We start from the raw sequence: 19,776 nt of genomic DNA, 5'->3' as shown, positions 1-19,776 counted from the left end.
TGCAACTTGCGGTGGAAGTGGCTGTGACAGACCGTGGTGACACTCCAGGTGTCAATGCCTCGCCGGGGGGCCAAGCCTGTTTCAAATGGACGTTGAGACGCACGCACCATACGGCACCAAAGACACTGGGGACTTCTGGCAATTCATTCTGATGGAGGAATAGTAACACAGTGATAACCCTCATCCTTGAAATGGGAAGAATCCTGACTTGGAGAACAGGACAGATCTCACACAACGGATGCTACCGGCATACTTAATAGAACTCAAGGCGATATTTACAAAGAAGCAAGTTTGAGATAGATTTGTTCAAGTCCTTCATGCATTGAATCGATGCTTGCCCAAACTATAATCTCTATCATGTCTTGATTCACATAAGTCGTTCGTTTATCGTAAACATTGGATCGTAAAAATCGTATCTCATCGCCGTATTCTCTTCATCGCTTGCACGATACAACAAAAAGGTGGCCCCCAATTCAGGTCGCTGCAAGACATCCAAAACATTTCCCAATTCCAGATCGCTCAATGAATGGTCTTTCAAAGTCCAAATGTGCCACAAAACACTTGCTCTGCCTCAAACACGCCAACTCGCCTTATAATTTCTTCATGATCTCTTCTAATGCGTCTGCTCCAAATGCCAGAAATGTCGACCGCCTAGCCTTTGCCTCTTGGATTTCAGGAGGGTGGGTTGTAGAAGAATTGTCCTTGGTCTTTGTTCGCGAGGAACCAATTCCAGCCGTCAGTTTACCAAAATTACTTGCAGGTTTTGAATAATCCGACCTCGAGACAGCGTCCGCCATGATTCAACAACAGTCCTTCTCTTACCATAGGAGACGAAAAAGAAATGGTGCATTGAATGAAAGTCACTAATCGTCATCGCGACGACGTCGACTCACCGCTCGACGATCTCTCCGGCTTCCATCTCTGTCTCTGTCTCGGTCACGATCCCAGTCTCGGTCTCTGTCGCGATCTCGATCCCGGTCCCTGTCCCAGTCTCTGTCTCTGTCTCTGTCGCGGTTGTCGTCGTCATAGTAGCGGTCAACATCCTCAATCATCTTGCGTTCTCGACTTGAAGCCTCAATCATCCGGCGGTCGTCGTAGTGTCGTCTCACGTCAGAACTTCGCAGGCTGTCACTGCCCTGAGGTTCTGGTCCGTCGTAGTACCACTTGCCATCGTGGCCTTTGTAATAGCCGCCCATTTCTCGTGCACGGCGTCGCCGTTGTCGTTCCAACCGCTTTTTGTGGTGCTCTTCTCGGGTGTTTAACATTTGCTTGTGTTGAGTGTGTTCCTCGGACACGGCGGTCCACTCGCTGACAGCTCCCTTGATACCCAGGGCAGCAATACCAATGGCGGCAGCATCCTGCCACCGCGCAGCACGTCGTTGCTTGTGTGCTTCCTCTGGGGAAAGAGTCCCTTTGTGCACTTGTTCAATGCGTTTGTCATGAGCCTCGATTGACGAGTACACTTTAGAAGCGGCGTGAATCGTGGCGACACTGGCCAACGTGGCGGTGATCCATTTCTTTCGTTGCAACTTGCGGCACTTTTTGTCCTCCTCAGTCGAAGAATCCATTGAAGATGAGGAGGAAGAGGAGTCGCTGGACGATCCACGGCGGCGGCGAGACCTGCCAGAGCTCGACTTGGCCCGAATTCGAGACCTAGGGGGAACAGAGCCTTCGGAATCATAATAGTCGTCTGAACGTCGGCTGCGAGAGGAGATAAGTGCACCCGCACCTGCAGCACCCGCAGCGCCGCCAGCAACCAGAGCACACCGGTTGTCCATGGATGCAGCTCTTCGATCACTATGACCATGCCCAGGGCGGCGAGGCAGGACTTCGCCCTTGTGTCGGACTACATCAACAATTTCTTCGTCCGAGGCGACATCACGGCGGCGACGCAATACCAGGCCCTTTTCCTCCTGGGTGCGTTTGTCGTAGACATCTTTGTCTTCCTTGTCTTGCCCGCGCATTTTGCGCACTCGATGATTGAAGGGGTCTGCAATTTTGTCGCCGTGTTTTAAGACAATGGGCACCGCGTTTAAAGTCAGGCCAAGCGCCTGTTCCGCCATGTTGCCTGATTGCGAACGACCGGTGTGGGAGTGACTGGTTGAAAATAGCCGTTTGGCTGTGCGGAATACTCCCCTGGGACGCTCTCACCCGAATAGGGCGGCCAGGGTGGTGCAAGCCTTAAAGCCGTGGATCGACTATTTGGTGGTTTGCTAATCGAACAAGCACACGTGGAACCTCGATGCAGCCGCTTTATAGAACAATTGTGAATTTGGACATGGTTGCAAAATGGACTCAGACAACGACCAGAGATGTGCTGAATAATAGCTCGCGGATGGAAGGATTGAAAGGACGACGGAGAGAGACGGGACGAGGGGCGGTCAATAAATGATGAGTGTTCCAGACCTGGCAAAATGCGTCGTCAGTACACGGGTCATTTAGCCAAACAACGCAAGGCTTCTTGCTTCACGGTTAGACAACAAAGTGGCTGGTGGGTTCGACATGGGCATGATGGGGTTACAGAAATTGACCGCTGGAAGTCAGAAAGAAGTGGCGCGAACTCTAGTGGATCGAATGAAGGGACGACGTCATCAGAGTAACGAGCAAAGGACCGAAAAGTGTAGATTGGGCAGAATTGGATTACTGGATCGAGGTCAAAAGGCCATTGGAGGCGTACCGGCAATTCGATGACGATCGGCGAGCTGGAAGTGAATCGATCTGTGCTGGCACTGGCAGACTGACTGTTGGAGTTGACCTGGAGGGGAAAGAAACGAGATGGGAAATAGAATCTGAGAATCTGAGAATCTGAGAGACTGAGTCTGCCGATGCGGGTCATGTGGTGCCTTTTGATCGAACAAGATCCAAACCTCAGACAACCAAGCAACTCGGGTCGTGGCGTGCGGGCGGCCGTCCACGCCCGTCACTGTCCGTCACTTAAAAGATTGATGGTCCTTATTGAGAGACGCTGATACTTTGTGCATATTGCCAAGGGACCAATTGCCCGCCCATCGTCCAGGCCTGAGACTTTAAAACATCGAGTTCCAGGCGATCATGGGTGCGTCCAATGATAATCAGAATGGTAACAAGGTACCTGGGAGGGAGCACAAAAGGTACCTCCAACCGCGAAGGCATCGAGGGGGGCATGGTGAGTTGCGGACTCTTGGAGTTGCTCCAAGGCTCCTTGGCCCGTCCACCATCACTCTTCGGGGGCTTAAAACCGTGCTTGTGGAGTACTTGGGAGTCCACAGACGCTGCAAATCCAGGCACGAAGGCCCCGGGTGACCCCACTGCTGAACTTTCGCCTCACCCAACGCCCACCGTGTGTCGCTGGAAGGTACCCATGGACATTTGTTGGCTTGTCTGCCTCAGAAAACCTCACCAAGCATTCTATTCCAACAGCTTCAAACATCGTGTGCCCTCTATGCTTCTTCAATCACTCCCGTAGCAGTCTCAACCGCAAACGAGCTCTCTTCAAACCCCTCGTCAGGCCATTCCTTTGAGATGTGACCCATCTTCTGGCGGACAAAGGCTCATCATCCATTGGTCATTCCATCGCCGCGTCTTCTTCACCGCCAGTAGCATCCCAAGGCCCTTTAGCCAGCATACGTAAGCGCTCATGTATCTATCGCTAGATTGTGACCTTGCAGAGACGCTGGGCACTTCGGATGGGTACCATTGGTCGTGAGATTAAGCCCAAACACTTACCCATCAGTGCTATCCAAGTCATCCTAGTCACCTTCGAGTGGCTTTACCGTGAGAGGGGTGGTTGAACGAATTTCACATGTCCTGTTAGAGAGCGTGGAAAAACGAGAACGGGTATGTACGGGAGCAAGGAGAAATAGAAATGGCAGTTGCATGGCTCGGATGACTGACATGCTGTGCCTGCGTGCATCTGCGTGCCTTGCCTCCGAGCTGCATTGCCTTTCGTCTACTCATAGACACTGTACTAGGTACCTTCCTGCAGGTGACTGGGCTTTAGTCGAACCTAACTGCCTTCCCTGTGCTGCAGCTGCAGTATATGTGGGCGCGCCGGGAGAAGAGAGGAGAATCCCAAGTGCTTTAAAGATACTTCTCTCAGAGTGCCTTCTCCCGCACAAAGCTCCACTGAGCCAAGCACAGCATGCTAAGGACTCCGTCGGTTTGGTCTGCGGATTGTACGCTCCACAAGAGTGACGAGCACATCAGAGAATGATCTCCGGCCTGCTGATCTCGAGTTTCGAGCAATGAAAGAAACTTTCTCGTTTTAAGCACATCTTCGGCACAACAACAGTCACGGAAAAGAACTGAGTTGCAATTTGACATCCGTGCTGAATCAACTGTTCACGATATTGATAAATCCGGGGTGGGCTTCAACTTTGGCAAGCCGTCCATTTGTTGTCTGCAAAGCCTCACGCACGAGGGCACCGCAATGTACCTTTGCCATTCAACTTCACCTCAACTGATTGGGATCTCACAGCAAAAAAATCATTGAGATTAAAACTGTACACATACAGTATGCACATCAGGCCATTGGCCCGTATTCCCGCGACCAGATAGCCGCACCTGTGATCTGATTAATAAGGTCGACTACAACTCTCCATGTGTGCTGCCATCCGGCACGGTGCCATTGGACTTGACGCCAGTGAGGAACTTCCCACTAAGCACTTGGTTGGCAGTCTTTTTGACCTCCTCGAATGCCAGATCGAACCGAGCTCCGGCCAACCATGCAACCAATACCTAATATAAGTGTTAGCGAGGTCATCTTCACCATGAACTTGTGCCAATCGACTTACCATGCTACCTGTAAGGATGAAGAGAATGACAAACACCACGCCGATGAGAATGAACGTGTCCTTTCTCTCGGCCGCAGTTTCCTCTGGGGTCCGCACACGCGCGGCGAGGGCAGCACGTGATTCTTCCATCTTGGCCTTACGCACCAAATCTTCCTTCTCCTGCGATGGGAAGATGGATTCAATAAATTGCTCGATTTTGCCAATCGCGATGCTGATTTTCAGGTAATTGGGATCTTCCGGTCGATTCTTCTTTCGAATCGAATGGATATGCTTTCGGAACACTTCAGTCACCAACCGCAAGTTTTGAGTTGACTGGATCATCAAGCCGCATGCTTGGCCCTTTGAGATTTTGATGTTACGTTCAAACATGGCAGGGTTCCTGAAGCACAGGTCCAAAGTGGCAATTGCCATGGACTGGGGAATGGCGCAGAAGTTGAAAACGCTCTGCTCCCGTAGTCCAGCAAGGTAAAACAGGCATTCATCGGCATGGTCCAGAGCATTCAACACCATGTCAGAGCTGCAGTTCAGAGCCTTCTCCTTGTTTTCCGGTTTGAAGAGGTCCTCAAAGTTGTCCACGTGCCTCGACCAGATCTCCTTGGGCCAAAACTTGCGATGGTCGTCAAAGTCCTCCTTGATGTCACGGATAATGTTGACCTTTTGCAAGAACAATCCCATGGACCGGTGAAGCGACTCTCTTTCGAGCAATGCCGGGTTTCCAAACTTGCTCTCAACAAACATCCTCGTCAGACCATCGCCCACCAGCCCCGCCACGTAGTAGCAGTACATGTCATAGTCCTCTATCGTGTTGACCCCGTGCTCATTGAACTCGGCATTCAGACAATAATCCGCCATTCCGTTGCCCATCTTGTTGGTGATGTCGATGATGATCTCTTTGTACGCCGCGGGTATCTGTTTGAACTCTTGGATGACACAATCAAAATTGACGAGCAGCTCCCGGTCCTTCTCTTCTGGTCTGTTGCCGTCGAAATGCCAGCCATCAACTTCGAGGTTATTATAAAAATCCCGAAGCAAAGGCTCTTTGGTCTTTGCAGAAATCGACGTGTCATCTTCAATGGTGTCAAGTCCGCGCAGGATGAGGTAGAAAAGGCAGACGGGGACGAGGAGATCTGGGTGTAACTCTTGGATGACAGCAGAGAAGCTGCGAGAGGTCTTTTCAAGGTAGAAGAAACATTTCTTCAGGGACTCGGATTCCCGCGATTCTCTTCTCTCATGCACAGGATTATGCCACACTTTCCTGCACAGAACCCGTTAGTTGAGCTGGCGCACAAGAGTGGGGTGTGGGCCGACATACCATTGACATATTGATCGAAACTCATCTGGATGCAGCATATAGTAGATGATATCTGAGGCCTTCATTTCGGCGACAAGGAATGGCTTTGAGGAAGGGAAAGAGGAAGTTTGCTGTGTACTCGGGGGGGAGGAGTGTGTGGGTTCGAGGATGTTTATATACAAGCAGGCTTTAGAGTAAAAATTTCTAGAACCTCAGCGATCGAGACACCGCAAAAATCGCGGCGGAGGGCAGAGGTAGCCAGGGGTGTCAAGAACAAATTGGGCGATTAATTGGGGGTTTGATGCCCATTTCTTTGTTGGGTTAGTGTGCTTTTATGTTATCCATGCATTTGGATTTGATGGTGTACATCCTCTGGATCGAATGCAGTTGCGAAATATGGAGTTGATTTGACCCGAGTGGCACGATGAGATTTCCCCTCATCATTGGAGTCACTCTATTAGACCGCAGATCGACCATGTAAGAGACGTCTGGGGAGACATACGACTGCTTTCTGCTGCCGTGACTGCTGAACACGCTTGAACTTCGGGCTTGTAACCCGCTACCGGGGCGGGGGGGTCACATCATTTGGTGACTGTTCCTCGTTAAAGGAACGCCTGAACAGGGCCGAAGTTAAGCTATTGGGGGGGATTGGAGAGCGCTCGGGCCACCGCAACCGGGCAAGAGAATGGCCCGGTAGCGGCGTGAGTCTCTCTCTCTCTCTCTCTCTCGGCCACCAAAAAACAAGGTTAATTAGGGGTCTGGTGAATCTACGGTGCCACCATCACCGCCATCAACCCATCTATCCATTACATTTGAAGATACCGAATATAGACATCAGTACCTAGAGACGCAGACTTCCAAGAAATCCGTGAATCATCAGGAAGCCAAGAAAGTGCTGATGACAATTTTTGAACGCGTCATTTCATAAGCCTGCTGAGTACTGTCCCTCAGGTCAAGAAGAGACATAGGCCGAGGTGGCAGTGAGGAAACCCCAGAACGTGACCTAATGTAAGTGGGCAAATAAATCGTGAGGCATTGGACCTCATGCCTAGCGTGAGTGGTTAGGTAAGCCAAGTATGACTCTTGGGGTTGAGGGTAGGCCGAGGGGCGTGGTACGATTAGGTCCCTAGCCTCCAGTCTAGGCGCTAACTCGTCTGCACCCTCTGGATGCACCTGCTTGGACCGATGACTTCACTTACTTACGTAGACAGTCAGACTTCACATGATTTCTTCCAACAGAAATCCAGGCACACGCGGCCCCTCATATTCTCATTTCTAGGCTAAACAACAATCTCTATAACCACCACACTCCTTCCATCGACCCTCTCCCTCATCTTGTTTACGTCGTCCTTGACTGATCTCCGCCATGGTTGTCGACACGGCATATTACGACGTGCTGGGCGTCAAACCTGACGCCTCAGAACTCGAGATTAAAAAGGCTTATCGGAAACTTGCAATCACCACTCACCCTGACAAAAATCCTGGCGATGAGACGGCTCACGAACGATTCCAGGCTGTCGGCGAAGCCTACCAAGTTCTCTCCAACAAAGACACAAGAGCAGCCTATGATAAATATGGCAAAGAACAAGCGATGCCTCGAGAAGGCTTCGAAGATCCTTCAGAATTCTTCTCTATGATCTTTGGAGGCGACGCCTTTGTTGACATCATTGGTGAACTCTCACTTCTGAAAGATCTGACACACACTATGGATATCGCGTCTGAACAAATGGAAGAGGAAGAGCTCGCCAAAGCTGCAGAAGAGAAACTCAATGTCCACGATGCCAAGGTAGACGAAGCAACGGCTGCCACGGCTGCCGGCCTCAGCGGCGCAGCGGCAGAGGAATCTGGTCTATCAGACAAGGAGAAGGAAGCAAGAGCTGAAGCAAGTGCAGAATCAAGCACGCAACCACCACCTCCATACGTGTCAGGTGAAGATACACCAAGCTCCTCATCCGCAAAGCCCGCCTCTGGCACAAGCACTCCACGAAGATATGCCGGCCAACAAGCGATTATGGACCGCTCTGAAGAAGACGCGCGTATGGACGCCGCCGGTCTGACGCAAGAAGAGAAGGACCTACAAAAGAAGAAAAAGAAGGGCGGCCTGACCAAGGAGCAACGAGAAAAACTTGAAGCCTATGAACGCGAACGACGAAAGCAACGTGAAGAAAGAGTCGATACACTAGCCAAGAAACTCATCGATCGCGTGAGCGTGTGGACCGAGACCGATAAGGGCGCCGACGTGACCCATGCCTTCCAAGAAAAGACACGGTTGGAAGTTGAAAATCTCAAGATGGAGTCATTTGGTATTGAGATTCTGCACTCGGTGGGCCAGACATACCTACAAAAGGCCACATCTTTCCTCAAATCGCAGAAATTCCTAGGCATCTCTGGTTTCTTCTCGCGCCTCAAGGATAAGGGAACGCTGGCCAAAGACACATGGAACACAATTTCAACTGCAATCGATGCTCAATTGACCATGGAGGAAATGGCCAAGCTAGAAGAAAAAGGCGGTGCCGACTGGACAGATGAGAAAAAGGCCGAGTACGAACGGAAAGTCACGGGCAAGATCCTAGCTGCCGCCTGGCGAGGCTCGAGATTCGAAATCCAGGGCGTACTGCGCGAAGTGTGTGACAAGATCCTGAACGATAAGAACGTCAAATTGGAGAAACGCGTGGATCGTGCTCATGCCCTTGTTCTCATTGGTACCATCTATCAAAAGGTAAGTTTTATTTCTCGGCGTTCTTTCACGGACCTCTCCTCTTTATCCCGTAAGAGATTCTCAAACTGACACCCGAATCTCTAGGCTGAACGAGACCCCGATGAAGAAGGTGACTTCATGGCCTTTGAACAACTCATGGCCGAGTCTATGAAGAAGCAAGAAAAGAAAAAGGAGAAAGAAAAGGACAAGGACACCGGGGCATCATCTCACCGTCATCACTTTGGCCACGGTCGGGAGAAGGGAACGTCCACTCCACCTTCTTGATCTATGCAGAGGGTCTACTCGCCAGAAAAGGAAGAGCCTCAGCACCAGCTTTCTTCAGGCCTGCCTCGCTCGGTCTGCGGTAGCTGCTGAAAACAGCCTGCTGGCCTCGAGACATCAAGGTCTGCCAACAGACCCAACGACTGCTGGGTGATAGGATGTAGAATTGGCCAATCCGGGAATTCCATGTCTTCCAACTCCAACCTCGAATGACGACTTTTCTTCACGGCAAAAACGGGTCTCGATTTCCGGACGATTGCCATCTGATCCTCCATTTACTCGTGGTATTGTCCTCGACTGTTAGAAGATTATCACCCTTCTCGCGCCCCGACGTCTTTCAGGCCTTGCCTAGCTCGACCCAGTCTAAGCAAGCCTGGTCTCTCGTCATCTAGAAGGACCATTCTATTCATCCACCAACCTCTTCATTAAGTCTGGTACTTAGCGAGACCAATACCCAACCTTCCCTCACACCTCCCCAACAATCAACCATCATTCAAATCTGGGGAAGGACATTTTAGATGGATACTGCTTGGACGCCGTGCAAGAAATGATACCAATGGAAATTCATGTTGTCTTTATGTTTTCATTATTGTAATGCGCTTCTGTAAAGCCCTACCGCTACCCAAGCATCAGATGAAATGGCAGGGTAGGCACATATGCCATCTCGCATTGTCTTCTCGCTTCAGGATCATCCTACCCAACTCCCTGTGTATGAATGCAGATGATCGTCATCATTCACATTAAACCATACCCCAATATGTCCTGTATTATTCGCAGATGGTGTAGCAGGACCATACAAATGCGACCCTTGATCAGAGAACGCCTCTATATCAATCTGCCTTTGTGCGCCATGGTGCATGATCATTGCTCATTACGTGCGCATCCAAATTTCCCATTCGCATTCTGTCTTCCTGATTGGTCCACATATTGGGTTTCCTGATCCTTGATCCTTTCCTCTGTTTATACATTCTCTTCCTCTTTTGCGTCATGAGGTTTAATCCTGGGCCATGGCATTCATCAAGATTGTCCAAACGAGTTTGTATCCTGTATGCCTGCTGTCAAATTCCCAGAGTTGTTGTGACCAAAATGCAACATTGATCCATCGTACGTCTCGGTGGTGTGAAAAGCGGCCATGGAAGGATCAATGTAAAGCTCACGGTCATCAAGGAAGAAATCATCTCCAAATCCGAATTCAGACATGGTCCAGGGGATATGATCATTCCAAGCCGCAGGGTCTAGAGGAATGATGCCAGGCGAGTAGGACATGTCCATCATTGGCACAGCGATGCCAGGTATCTCGGCTTGCTGCTCAAGGGTCTGGAGTCTTTGGTTATCGTTCGTGGGTACCATGTCTTGGTCCATTGCCGACGCTAGGTTTTGTCCTGCCGAACTCTCTCTAGAATCTTGGGAGACCTCGTTTGATGCAAGTGGGTGATCATTCTGCCCCAGGGTTCTCGCAGCCCCAATTTGGCTGTTAGTGATCATCTGCCCCACCAAGAAACATGCGGATTCAGCGATAGGCCAGATTTCTTTCAGATTCAGCAATGCGCGGATACATTGATGAAAATGGTGGGCCGGGGGGTCGTCTGGCCCCTTGCCCGAGGACTTGATCTCGACGAGAAACGAAGCGATCGCGGGTAGCAAGAATGAAATCGAGATCGGAGGAAGCAGTCGGACCAGGTCGTGGGCCTGAAGCGATTCAAACAGCTCTGCCATCTCAGTTGTGGCTTCGCGAACTTTGGTCCGTGACTTTTGTTGGAGGAATTGGAATGATTGATCTGGTGTTCGTTTTAACAGAGTTTGTGGGCGGTGTAATGTTTCGGTGGCCAACAAATACTTTAATCTTAAGATAGAACGATGGGTGTGGAGATAGTGAGCATTGGGTTGGCTCTGATCGTAGTTTACATCTGCACGATATGTCGGCGGTAATGCTCTCTCCCATTGGTTGAGTTCCTCTTGTAGTTTAAGGACAACTTTGGGATTAATGTGCGACTTCTTGGGGGCATATGACATGATTACCTCTGTAGTCGAAGACCCATGCGCTTGGAGGACATACAGGTTGGATATAATTTTTCCAATCAGAGACATGAGGCTGACACTGACAATGAAGAGGTCGGAGAGAAGGACTCGTGTGCGAGCATCATTGAGAATTTGACAGTCATGAAGGGCTCGAATGTTTGTTGTTATGGGTAAGTGATCAAAATCATTGAGTGTCAACGGCGAGAGGGTAAGGTCCTCCTCTTTGAATCTCATGGCCTTTCGTGTGGCGATGGCCATGAGGCGATCTCGAACGAAGATTGCCCAATAAAGTCTTCTCCACAAGCGACGGGTTTTTGGGTCTTTGCTCGGGTAGGCTTCTTTTTGGGGCAGTCCTATGGATATTCCCAATGAAATGGCGACACCAAGCCAGTGCCATGGATCCTTTGGGTCGTTCTCTGAAACATACCAATAGGCGTGAAGTAGGATGGTCTGGATCAGCGTGATGCGATCGGCCTCCCAGTCAAAGTCATAGAGTAACTGAGATGGGTCAGCAAGGATATCTGTGGAATGATCGAACATTATTTGATACCTTGAGCTTTGAGTAAAACATTGCTCGAGCAGTTCGTCGATCACTAAAGCCTTCTTGTTGCAGATACTGTATGTCGATATACGCGGTGCCCGCAAACATGACAGCTTGGAGCAGCAGTAGGCTCATTTGAGCATCGGGGTCGGAGCCATCAACGCACTGCAGAAACTCCTGTAGATCAATTACTGGAAGATGAGGGTAGACATGAAGAATGAAAGATCGGATCAGTTGGTCTCGTAGGACTTGATCCGGAACAGACAAGGCTCCTCGACGGGCGAGGAAATCCAGGTCATCAGATCGGAAGTCTGGTCGCGGGGGCCGCACATATGATGGAAGATTTGTTGTCGCAAAGGAGCCATGGCAATTGGAAGGAGTACCTTCGGCGCCATGGTGACTCTGAGCACGATTCGACGGGTTTGGAATTGGAGTATAAGACGGAGAAGAAGGATTTCTCAGTGGTCGATTTTGTGGGACGTTGGGAGAGTCCCGGTCTATGGAAAGAAGGTCAGCGGTGTCTCAGACGAGGATGCGAGCACGAAGTAGGTGAAGAGGTGGATTTGTCATACCGTTACTAGACGGGCTTCGAAAAGAACCCACGGGAGCGAGCGGGATGGATGAGTTTTTGGCAAAGTGATCGTCGTCGAATGTAGCTGACACAGCTCGGGTCTGAGGAAGAATAGGAATGGTTCCTGGGCGGACGAGCTGTCGCTTCTGGAGTCGGAATTTCCTGCTTCGCCGCGACTCGGTCACAATACATTCAATGCCATCAGTACTGCAGTTGTGGCACGGGGCGCCCGACTTGACGAGGTCACATTTGACCTTGCGTGTTCGACAGTGGTGACAAGCCTGTGATGCTCTCTTCTTCACGGGTCTTTCGGCTTCTGCGTCCTTGGACGAGGAGGGTTCCTCGTCCTGTCCCATCGAGAATCCAGCACGATGTTGAGAATGACTCTATACTCCAGGAATTTGTTGTGAAGCCTTGTCGACCAGTGGAGGGAGGAAGGAGGAGACGATTCGATGAAATTAGCCGAACGATAACCGGCCTAGAGAGAAGATTTGCTCGCGACACTTCTCGGATCACACGGCCACTCAAGACAAGGGTTGAGAGCAAGCCTCTTGATTCGGGGATCCGTGGCAAATCGTGAGACTCGGTGTTAGTTTGTGGTTTTACAGAGATTGATCCAGCAGAAGAAATTGAGTCAGCTTTGTAAAGATGGGGAAATGTGGGGGAAGGAGCTGTCGTGGCTCAGGCACCCGGAATGTCACGTGACATACCACGAGTCTATCCCGGGGCAGGCCCCGCTAATTCTTGACTGAATCGGAAGGAGCGATCCACTCAGAATTAATGATCATACGAGTGTGCACCTGCCGTGGCCTGCTCATGTCCGGCGGAGGAAGGAGCACCCAGCAACACCAGAGTTTTCGTAGGGCGAGTGAAAGGAAGCTTGCTCACATTGTGGGTGGGCAACTTGTGAGTATTATATACTGGTATATGACGTTTTGGGGATGCTTGAAGGCTTTGACGCATCGTCAGAGAGTGGCCTTAATTCTGACCACGCTGAGAAATGTCGTAGGGCGCTAAGTAGATGAAAGAAGGTTTAGCACAGAATCTTCTTTTGTTGAATCTTCGTCTATGCAGCAGCGATATGCCACTGTCTATATCATTGGCTTAGGGTCCGACATATGTAGGTATAAATCTAAGAAGGGGACTCTGGAGGATAATTGGCGACCATACACCAGCTAGGGATTCCCTCATCTTGAGGCTTCCGTGGATGAGGATAAGAGTAAAAGACTTGGACCTCACGAAAGCCCAGCCATCCATAGACATCTCGGGCCCTCTGATTGCCCGCAATGAGCCACAAGGGCACCCCTTCTTGTTTTGCTTTCTCCACAAAAGGTTCGATCACAGCCCTCACGGCGCCTTTGTCCTTCCTGTTGGGATCTCTCGCCATCAAGGTCAACAGATATGGCTTCTGCTTTGTCCCTAAGTAGTTATTCAGGATGCCCTGACTCTGGCGCACGAAGTTCGCAAACACCGGCCGTTCCTTCTCCATCTGCACAATCTCTGCTTCGCTCAGAGGGTCAGGAACAGCGCTCGGCGGTTGCCAGCATGCTGCAGCTGCAAAATTGGCCGCTTCCACAATCACTGCCCCGGCTGCCACCTTGACTTCCAATCGTTTCAACGAACTCCGGTACAATGTGCTTGGCTCGACCTCAATTGGTGCGCCTCCGACCTTGTCCCGCTCAAAAAGAATGTTCAGAGGATCTGACACCGTAGCACGCGAGCTGATTTCGGCCAGGCGCTGACGGTATTCTTCTGAGGTGCCAGTCGTGATCTTTGGGCGGCGATACTCTTGCTCTGGGACAACACCATTGTCGTTGGGCCCTAGTGTCACTGTTTTGTCTCCTAGTGTACCGTTCAGACTTGCCATGGCCGCCGTGACTCGTATTGGATGTCACAGAGAACCGAGATAGAAGTGATTCTCCCACCGACGAGTGACCAGCTGACCGAGTGAATTCGTTCCTTCCAGGGCCCCTCGTTCAAATTATGCGGCAGAGCGAGAAGTGTTGGAGGGTGCAATACCTTGACTAGCTTCGAGACCAGGTGCGGTTAAATTAATCATCGCACTCAAAACACCGAGGCTTTTGTATGTGGCATTCGACATTAATGATTCATGTAGATCGAGAGATTCGATTTGTGAGTCACGCACCCTGGTGTAACATGAAGGTTTATGAACCATTTTGAGATTGTCGATCTATACCATTTTAAGTTTCTTACCGTGCTTAGTGTATACCTAGTACTAAATTATCTCGTATGCATCAAAGCCTTGTCATCACAACCTCTGTCACCGCAAGGCTGAACCGTCGAGGGGTCAACTTCCTTTCCATTGTACCCATCAATGAATAGCCGGGCTTCTTTGATTATATTGTCAGCATTCCAAATAATGGACGTGCCAATTAACTACGTTATCGCTATTATCATTATGTGCCGACATACAATTTGGCTATGTCTGGCCGCACCAGTAGGCCAGTAAATGAATTACAAAGAGACAAGAAGCCCTCCATATGAAGGCCCAAAATGAGAATTTTTGCGCCCTATACCGATACTCGAGCCACAGTCTCCCAACTCTCGGATTTTTTGAATTCCATGAACCCAGTTGTTTTCATAGGTGCATTTGTCCACAATCTTTTGAACCGCTGCATACACCTCCTGGTATGAAATGTTGTCTTTACATGTGGCCAGCGTCCATCTCTCATCCTGGTACAAGGTAATGTCGCAGCCAGGGTCACGGTCGCGCTGAGACAGGACAAAGTCAGTAAAAGAGAGTTCTTAGACCACAAGTATGTCCGTCGTGACTTACAAATATCGTTGTGTGGTTGGTTGCATTCCCGTACACAGCCGGTCCCGTCAGGTTGGCCGTGGTTGCCACATAAGAAATGATACTGAGACAGCTTTTGGCATAGGCAACCCCACGAGACCAATCGCAATCTGGTTCTGGAGTGTCAACCTCAGTCTCGTCTTCGGTTTTATTTCCCAGGCCTGCCTGTCTCTTCCAGTGTTGGGCCATGGTCTTGTAAACATCGTTGGGGAGAGCCACCTGGCCAGTGATGTTGGTCTGCTCTTGCTGCTCCTTCAGCAGAGGCATATGGGTAGAGCAATTTGTTCCGATGAATATGGTTTCACCTGTCAAATGAGGCAAGCCAGGCCAAGACTCTGTTCCCTCGCTGTCCGTTTCGGGGTCCAGATGTCTCTGGAGAGATGTAGAGCAAATGTTGAGGTCGTTGTGAACATTGTGGGGATCACTGCAGTTCCAACCCCAGGTCCTGGTTCCACAGACCTCTCGAAGAATTGGAACAAAGCTGTAGTAGCCACACTGCCCATCTTGTAGCGTGAGGGTCATCTCGGAAGCCTTTGCAATGCCGCAGCCGACGACTTCATTTCCTCCAGCTGTCTGTAAAACATCATCAGTATCATGTCACGTCCCTGAAAGTGAATGGCGATAGTTGACATACCCCTGCATGGATCACGTCATAATTGTCCCACGTAATCTTCCTTGATATATCTCGATAGATCATGTGGTGTAGAGGAGTGATAGAGGCATCACCTGGGCCGACAAAGTATCCTGGGTTCACGAATGGACGTTCAGTGCCATAGAAGAAGCGGGTACGGCCTTGACACCAGGCATTGCATGTTGTATTGGTATAGTCTGTAAAAACAACTTGGCAATTATTGTTGACACCTTGGATATTGCCCGGGCATCTAGTGCCATTGTATTGCTCATCGATCTGGAAAATCGATTCATTGTACTGGCAGGGTTCCGGGCCTTCCTGCCCTTCCTGCCCTTCCTGCCGGGTCGATAGCGTCCTTGCAACTGTGAGGTGACGATGGGTGCGATGGTCGGGGTGTAACGATGCGGTCGCTGTCAGCAGCAACAGCAGCAACAGCGGGACGATCATGTTCAACATCATCTTTGCTGTGAATAGACTATAGATGCAGATATAGAGATAATTTTGAACCGATTAGAAATGAGAACGAAGGGTTGATGGAAGATATCCCCGGTTTATATCTTCTGGCAGGGCAAACGCAGACACATAAGACTCATCTCTATCTCTGGAGGCCTCCAACCAGGTCACAATCACCACGTCATGAACCACAACGCCCGTCATTTTTGATGACTGTTCAGACAGACGTTCAAGTAAGGGTGTCATCGGTTGAACCACGTTTTCATATCCCCTCAGAATCAACGAGGTCATCGTGACCGCTACTCACGCCCGTTGTCTGTGGCCACGGATCTTAGGACTGGACTATACCAGACCCTTGATTTCTTGATGCAGGATCGACAGAAGACAGAAAATCAGCATGGACAAAGGGCAGAATAAACATCATCTTGATATCAAACCTAGAGACCGCATCACTTGGTCAAAGCACAACCATGGGCAAACCGATACATCAAGCAAACACTAAACGAAGACTCATGCCACGCGGAAATCATGATGTGCTTACCAATGTTATGGTTATTCAGTCAAAACTTGTGCCTGAAGTGATCATGTTTGCAGCATCACAGACAACCAGGTTCTATTGAGAGCGTGAACCATTACCTGGAGGCTAAGGGCTGTATCAAGCTACTTGCAGAACTGAGGTGCCTGCCTCGTCAAGTCCTTTTGTGTCATGTGAGAAGCGGTTTGCCTGGGACAAGCCAAGATGAGAAATTGCAGAGTTCATTATTGACATGACACAGGCCGAGTCGCGAGGATCATCTCCGCTTCAATCGGCAAGTCTCAGCCGAGTCCAAGGCAGAAGCCATCATGGCTGTGTGGAATCGCGGTTAGGCTCTGAATAGTTTGTGATTTCAAAATGCTGGTGAGACCATAATTGTACTGTATGTAGTGTGGCTGGGCAGCTGAAAATCATTTTAATATGGTCCTGGTACCATCTGTTTTCCTCCAGGTCAACAATATGATAAATTTACAGTACATATGAGTATTAACCCCGGTTAGAGAGGGCTGACATCTTGTAAGTGCAACCGAATCGGATGCCTGGGTGGACCATGTCATGTTAGTGGATAGCATAAGGGCACTTGTGGATAGGTAGATCTTTTCCAACCTGCGAGAACGGAGTAGAGGTGTGGATCTAAGCGGAAGTGGGCAATTATCTGCAAAGTACGGAGTTGATGGGTCAGTCCGCCGTCTTGCAGCCGTCCTGTTAGGTCTGGAAGCTTTCCGAGGAGCCCTAGCTCAAGATTTTCATCGAAGGCGGGAGTATTCGTTGACGAACGGATTGGAAACCCGTAAGGATCCAAGATCGAGTCATCGGGCCAAAAAAGTTTCTGTTCTGGAGCAAAAGCACCATCGACTTGCCGCTTTGAGATTGTCATACATCTCGCTTCAAAGCCAGGTCATTTCGGTTACAGTGTTATCATAAGAAGCAGGTCGATGTTGTACGCGAGACAACTGGGAGACGTCAATCAGTACATACACTCGTACGGACGTGATGGTCAGTGCTCTGCATGACCCGTATGACGGGAACCGTGGATACGCAATTAACCTCGTAGGCGACGGCCCAGAGCTCGCGGTGTACCAGGGGCTGAATTGGCGGATCAGGTGGGCTTGATTCATCAGTAGTAGCAAAAGTTGCAGACCTGTAGCAAATGGAGTATCAGAGAGGTTCACATCGAGGTCCGAGTAGGCTAATCGGTGGGTCTTGTTAGCCCCTCTAGATTTGTAAGGGTGTACTTAAATACGGAATCCAAAATATTCATTGCCCACAAGCGTTCTAGCAGGATCCGACAATGTTGCCCAATGACAGGCCAGGTGGGCGACATTGACCAGCCCCAGATGATAGACTTACCAGGTGACCGGATGGGAAACTTCAAGTTATGCACCTACCTTTCCCAGTGTTGATGTTATCTCCCAGGAACGTCTCGGATGGCGAGTTGCCAAACAGGAAATGACCATATCATGGCGGTGGAGTGGGTGAGTGGCAAGGTCCTGTTGGGAATTTTCCTGAAAGCCGGACACTCGTAAATGCGAACGAGGGGTCAAGGTTCCAAGATTTGGTCTCTGGGCACGAAAGCTTTGGTGGAGTATGCGTAGTGGTTCTGTACGGAGTAGATACAGGGCTCCAGAGAACGGTTGGCGGCATCTGGAAGAGTTCATTGCGCCAACGGCCTTGTGGAGTTGAGGACAAGAACTCGTCCAGCCATAGGGAACTTGAAAGGGCCAGGGAGGAAGGGGCTTTCCACAAGGGGCCAAAGGGGCCACTGGCCCGGGCCCTAGGGGTTGATGAGTCTCAGCCGCGTTCTAACGGTGCGGCGACGGGCGTTATGGGTGTCTGGCATTGTGTTGGGACTAGGACACTGGAGCTAGCATCGCCGACTGTGGATGAGTAGACATGTCGTTGTCGATGGCAGTGCGCTATCTCATCGCCTGATTGCGCTGTACGTGTAGGCATACAGTAGCACGGTGGCACGGTGACAAGGATGCTGGCCAAACCACAAGCGCGATGGGGTTTGACGGGTCGCAGACCGTGGTGGCGGCGAGTCAGATACAACGACCTTTCAACGGCGTGAACGGCCAAGGAGGGTCTGCAAGACGGCACCCATATTGTTGAAGGATTAAGTGGATCCGAGAAGAAAACGGAGGAAGGAATGTACCCGTTTGGACTACAAGTATGGCGGGCTTAGTGCAGGGAATATGAGTTGGGGTGGAAGGTCAATCAAACAACGAAAATGAAAGATGATACGTGGATGAATGGATCTCGAGGTGGTCGGCAAAAGGTCAGCGTGTCTTTCTGCCTGCGGCTGCGCAGGGCAGGCAGGAGAGGCGGTGGTGGGCCGAGGAGCCTGGGGACTCGATTGGAAGGAGAAGGAACGCCTAATGACGTAATACTCCCTCAACCGTGGTTGACAATTCAAGAGGCAGGGGCGATTGATGGTCCACGGTCCATGCCATTCATGGACAGTGGCAGGAACAAAAAAAAGAGACGGAAAGAGGTGACGGACAACAGGCATCACACAGCAGAGGCACCAGAGGTTCCAGGTTCAAGACCCCTAATTTTGATTGCCAACATCGTTATTGCTGAATCTAGACATTGAATAATCCTCAGTCTGAATGGCCACTGGCCAATCAATCAATGGGGATTTGACTCTGATTGCATGTGGTGGGGATTGCGGGACTAGATTCACCGGGATTTGTTGTTCTATAGGTTTTCAATTCTTAGGATGGTACAGGAGGTGACACAAAGTGGTAGGTGATGATGATCCCCCAAGTATCCAGGACTGTATGTACATACCGACGCGTGCTACGGATGCTCGTGACGGGACAATCTCTGGCCTTGAGGATGACTTGAACCTTGACAGTAGTGGCAATTATGAGGGATCTACTGCTCCTGTGTAGATTGGAGTGGATTGCTGCAGGATGCACATGCACGATACGCTTTGTGGTCGATGTATGTATGTATGTAAAACCTCTGTATCGAGATCAAGTCGTCGGATGATAATCCTAGAAATGAATAGTAATAGCCTTTTACTGTCAATTGACTGCTGTCAGCTTAGCGTTAAACTTTTCAACGGCGGCAGGGCGGATGGTCAATGGCCGGGGCGTCGGAGACGGAAGTCTGTCTGTCGTGCTGTTGTCCTTTCAGCCTCGTATGATCTGCAGGCAAGCG

The 19,776-nt window shown here is 50.2% G+C and overlaps 5 protein-coding genes across 6 annotated transcripts; 1 reads left to right on the top strand and 4 right to left on the bottom strand.

Annotated features, from left to right (window-relative positions):
• Nucleotides 1-246: 246 nt before the first annotated feature.
• On the bottom strand, nucleotides 247-2,775 carry PV10_02397. Of its 2 annotated transcripts, none has more exons than XM_016366708.1 (2): nucleotides 894-2,775; nucleotides 247-707 (listed from the first exon to the last, which is right to left on the bottom strand). In XM_016366708.1, exons 1-2 carry the CDS (start codon nucleotides 2,061-2,063, stop codon nucleotides 591-593), a joined length of 1,287 nt encoding a protein of 428 aa, XP_016226226.1. In that variant the 5' UTR covers nucleotides 2,064-2,775; the 3' UTR covers nucleotides 247-590. The 2 variants fall into 2 exon arrangements, with proteins under 2 accessions (XP_016226226.1, XP_016226227.1); XM_016366709.1 differs by having other exon boundaries at nucleotides 247-2,406; nucleotides 2,678-2,775.
• An 874-nt stretch (nucleotides 2,776-3,649) lies between these two features.
• On the bottom strand, nucleotides 3,650-6,306 carry PV10_02396 (farnesyl-diphosphate farnesyltransferase). Its single transcript, XM_016366707.1, has 3 exons — nucleotides 6,085-6,306; nucleotides 4,773-6,027; nucleotides 3,650-4,716 (listed from the first exon to the last, which is right to left on the bottom strand). The coding sequence occupies exons 1-3, from the start codon at nucleotides 6,147-6,149 to the stop codon at nucleotides 4,567-4,569; spliced, it is 1,470 nt and encodes a 489-aa protein (XP_016226225.1). The 5' UTR covers nucleotides 6,150-6,306; the 3' UTR covers nucleotides 3,650-4,566.
• Nucleotides 6,307-7,273: 967 nt separating this feature from the next.
• Nucleotides 7,274-9,823, top strand: PV10_02395 (uncharacterized protein). Its single transcript, XM_016366706.1, has 2 exons — nucleotides 7,274-8,782; nucleotides 8,867-9,823. The coding sequence occupies exons 1-2, from the start codon at nucleotides 7,430-7,432 to the stop codon at nucleotides 9,044-9,046; spliced, it is 1,533 nt and encodes a 510-aa protein (XP_016226224.1). The 5' UTR covers nucleotides 7,274-7,429; the 3' UTR covers nucleotides 9,047-9,823.
• Nucleotides 9,792-12,762, bottom strand: PV10_02394 (uncharacterized protein). Its single transcript, XM_016366705.1, has 3 exons — nucleotides 12,176-12,762; nucleotides 11,613-12,100; nucleotides 9,792-11,560 (listed from the first exon to the last, which is right to left on the bottom strand). Exons 1-3 carry the CDS (start codon nucleotides 12,528-12,530, stop codon nucleotides 10,061-10,063), a joined length of 2,343 nt encoding a protein of 780 aa, XP_016226223.1. The 5' UTR covers nucleotides 12,531-12,762; the 3' UTR covers nucleotides 9,792-10,060.
• A 475-nt stretch (nucleotides 12,763-13,237) lies between these two features.
• Nucleotides 13,238-14,269, bottom strand: PV10_02393 (uncharacterized protein). Its single transcript, XM_016366704.1, has one exon. The coding sequence runs from the start codon at nucleotides 14,039-14,041 to the stop codon at nucleotides 13,307-13,309; it is 735 nt and encodes a 244-aa protein (XP_016226222.1). The 5' UTR covers nucleotides 14,042-14,269; the 3' UTR covers nucleotides 13,238-13,306.
• Between the last annotated feature and the right edge of the window lie 5,507 nt (nucleotides 14,270-19,776).

Source organism: Exophiala mesophila (assembly GCF_000836275.1).
Source record: "Exophiala mesophila strain CBS 40295 unplaced genomic scaffold supercont1.2, whole genome shotgun sequence".
Taxonomy (NCBI): domain Eukaryota; kingdom Fungi; phylum Ascomycota; class Eurotiomycetes; order Chaetothyriales; family Herpotrichiellaceae; genus Exophiala; species Exophiala mesophila.
The sequence above is the reverse complement of the archived record's forward strand: the minus strand, read 5'-3'. Positions and strand labels throughout refer to the sequence as shown.

Bases quoted from the DNA above. Each gene is read 5' to 3' on its own strand.
- PV10_02393 (XM_016366704.1), bottom strand. From the start codon at position 14,041: ATGGCAAGTCTGAACGGTACACTAGGAGACAAAACAGTGACACTAGGG.
- PV10_02397 (XM_016366708.1), bottom strand. From the start codon at position 2,063: ATGGCGGAACAGGCGCTTGGCCTGACTTTAAACGCGGTGCCCATTGTC. The intron at 708-893 runs GTGAGTCGACGT...TCGCGAACAAAG, and splicing joins GCCGGAGAGATCGTCGAGCG to ACCAAGGACAATTCTTCTAC.
- PV10_02395 (XM_016366706.1), top strand. From the start codon at position 7,430: ATGGTTGTCGACACGGCATATTACGACGTGCTGGGCGTCAAACCTGAC. The intron at 8,783-8,866 runs GTAAGTTTTATT...CCGAATCTCTAG, and splicing joins TTGGTACCATCTATCAAAAG to GCTGAACGAGACCCCGATGA.
- PV10_02396 (XM_016366707.1), bottom strand. From the start codon at position 6,149: ATGAAGGCCTCAGATATCATCTACTATATGCTGCATCCAGATGAGTTT. The intron at 6,028-6,084 runs GTATGTCGGCCC...GGTTCTGTGCAG, and splicing joins TTTCGATCAATATGTCAATG to GAAAGTGTGGCATAATCCTG. The intron at 4,717-4,772 runs GTAAGTCGATTG...CACTTATATTAG, and splicing joins TCATCCTTACAGGTAGCATG to GTATTGGTTGCATGGTTGGC.
- PV10_02394 (XM_016366705.1), bottom strand. From the start codon at position 12,530: ATGGGACAGGACGAGGAACCCTCCTCGTCCAAGGACGCAGAAGCCGAA. The intron at 12,101-12,175 runs GTATGACAAATC...TTCTTTCCATAG, and splicing joins TCGAAGCCCGTCTAGTAACG to ACCGGGACTCTCCCAACGTC. The intron at 11,561-11,612 runs GTATCAAATAAT...GACCCATCTCAG, and splicing joins TGTTTTACTCAAAGCTCAAG to TTACTCTATGACTTTGACTG.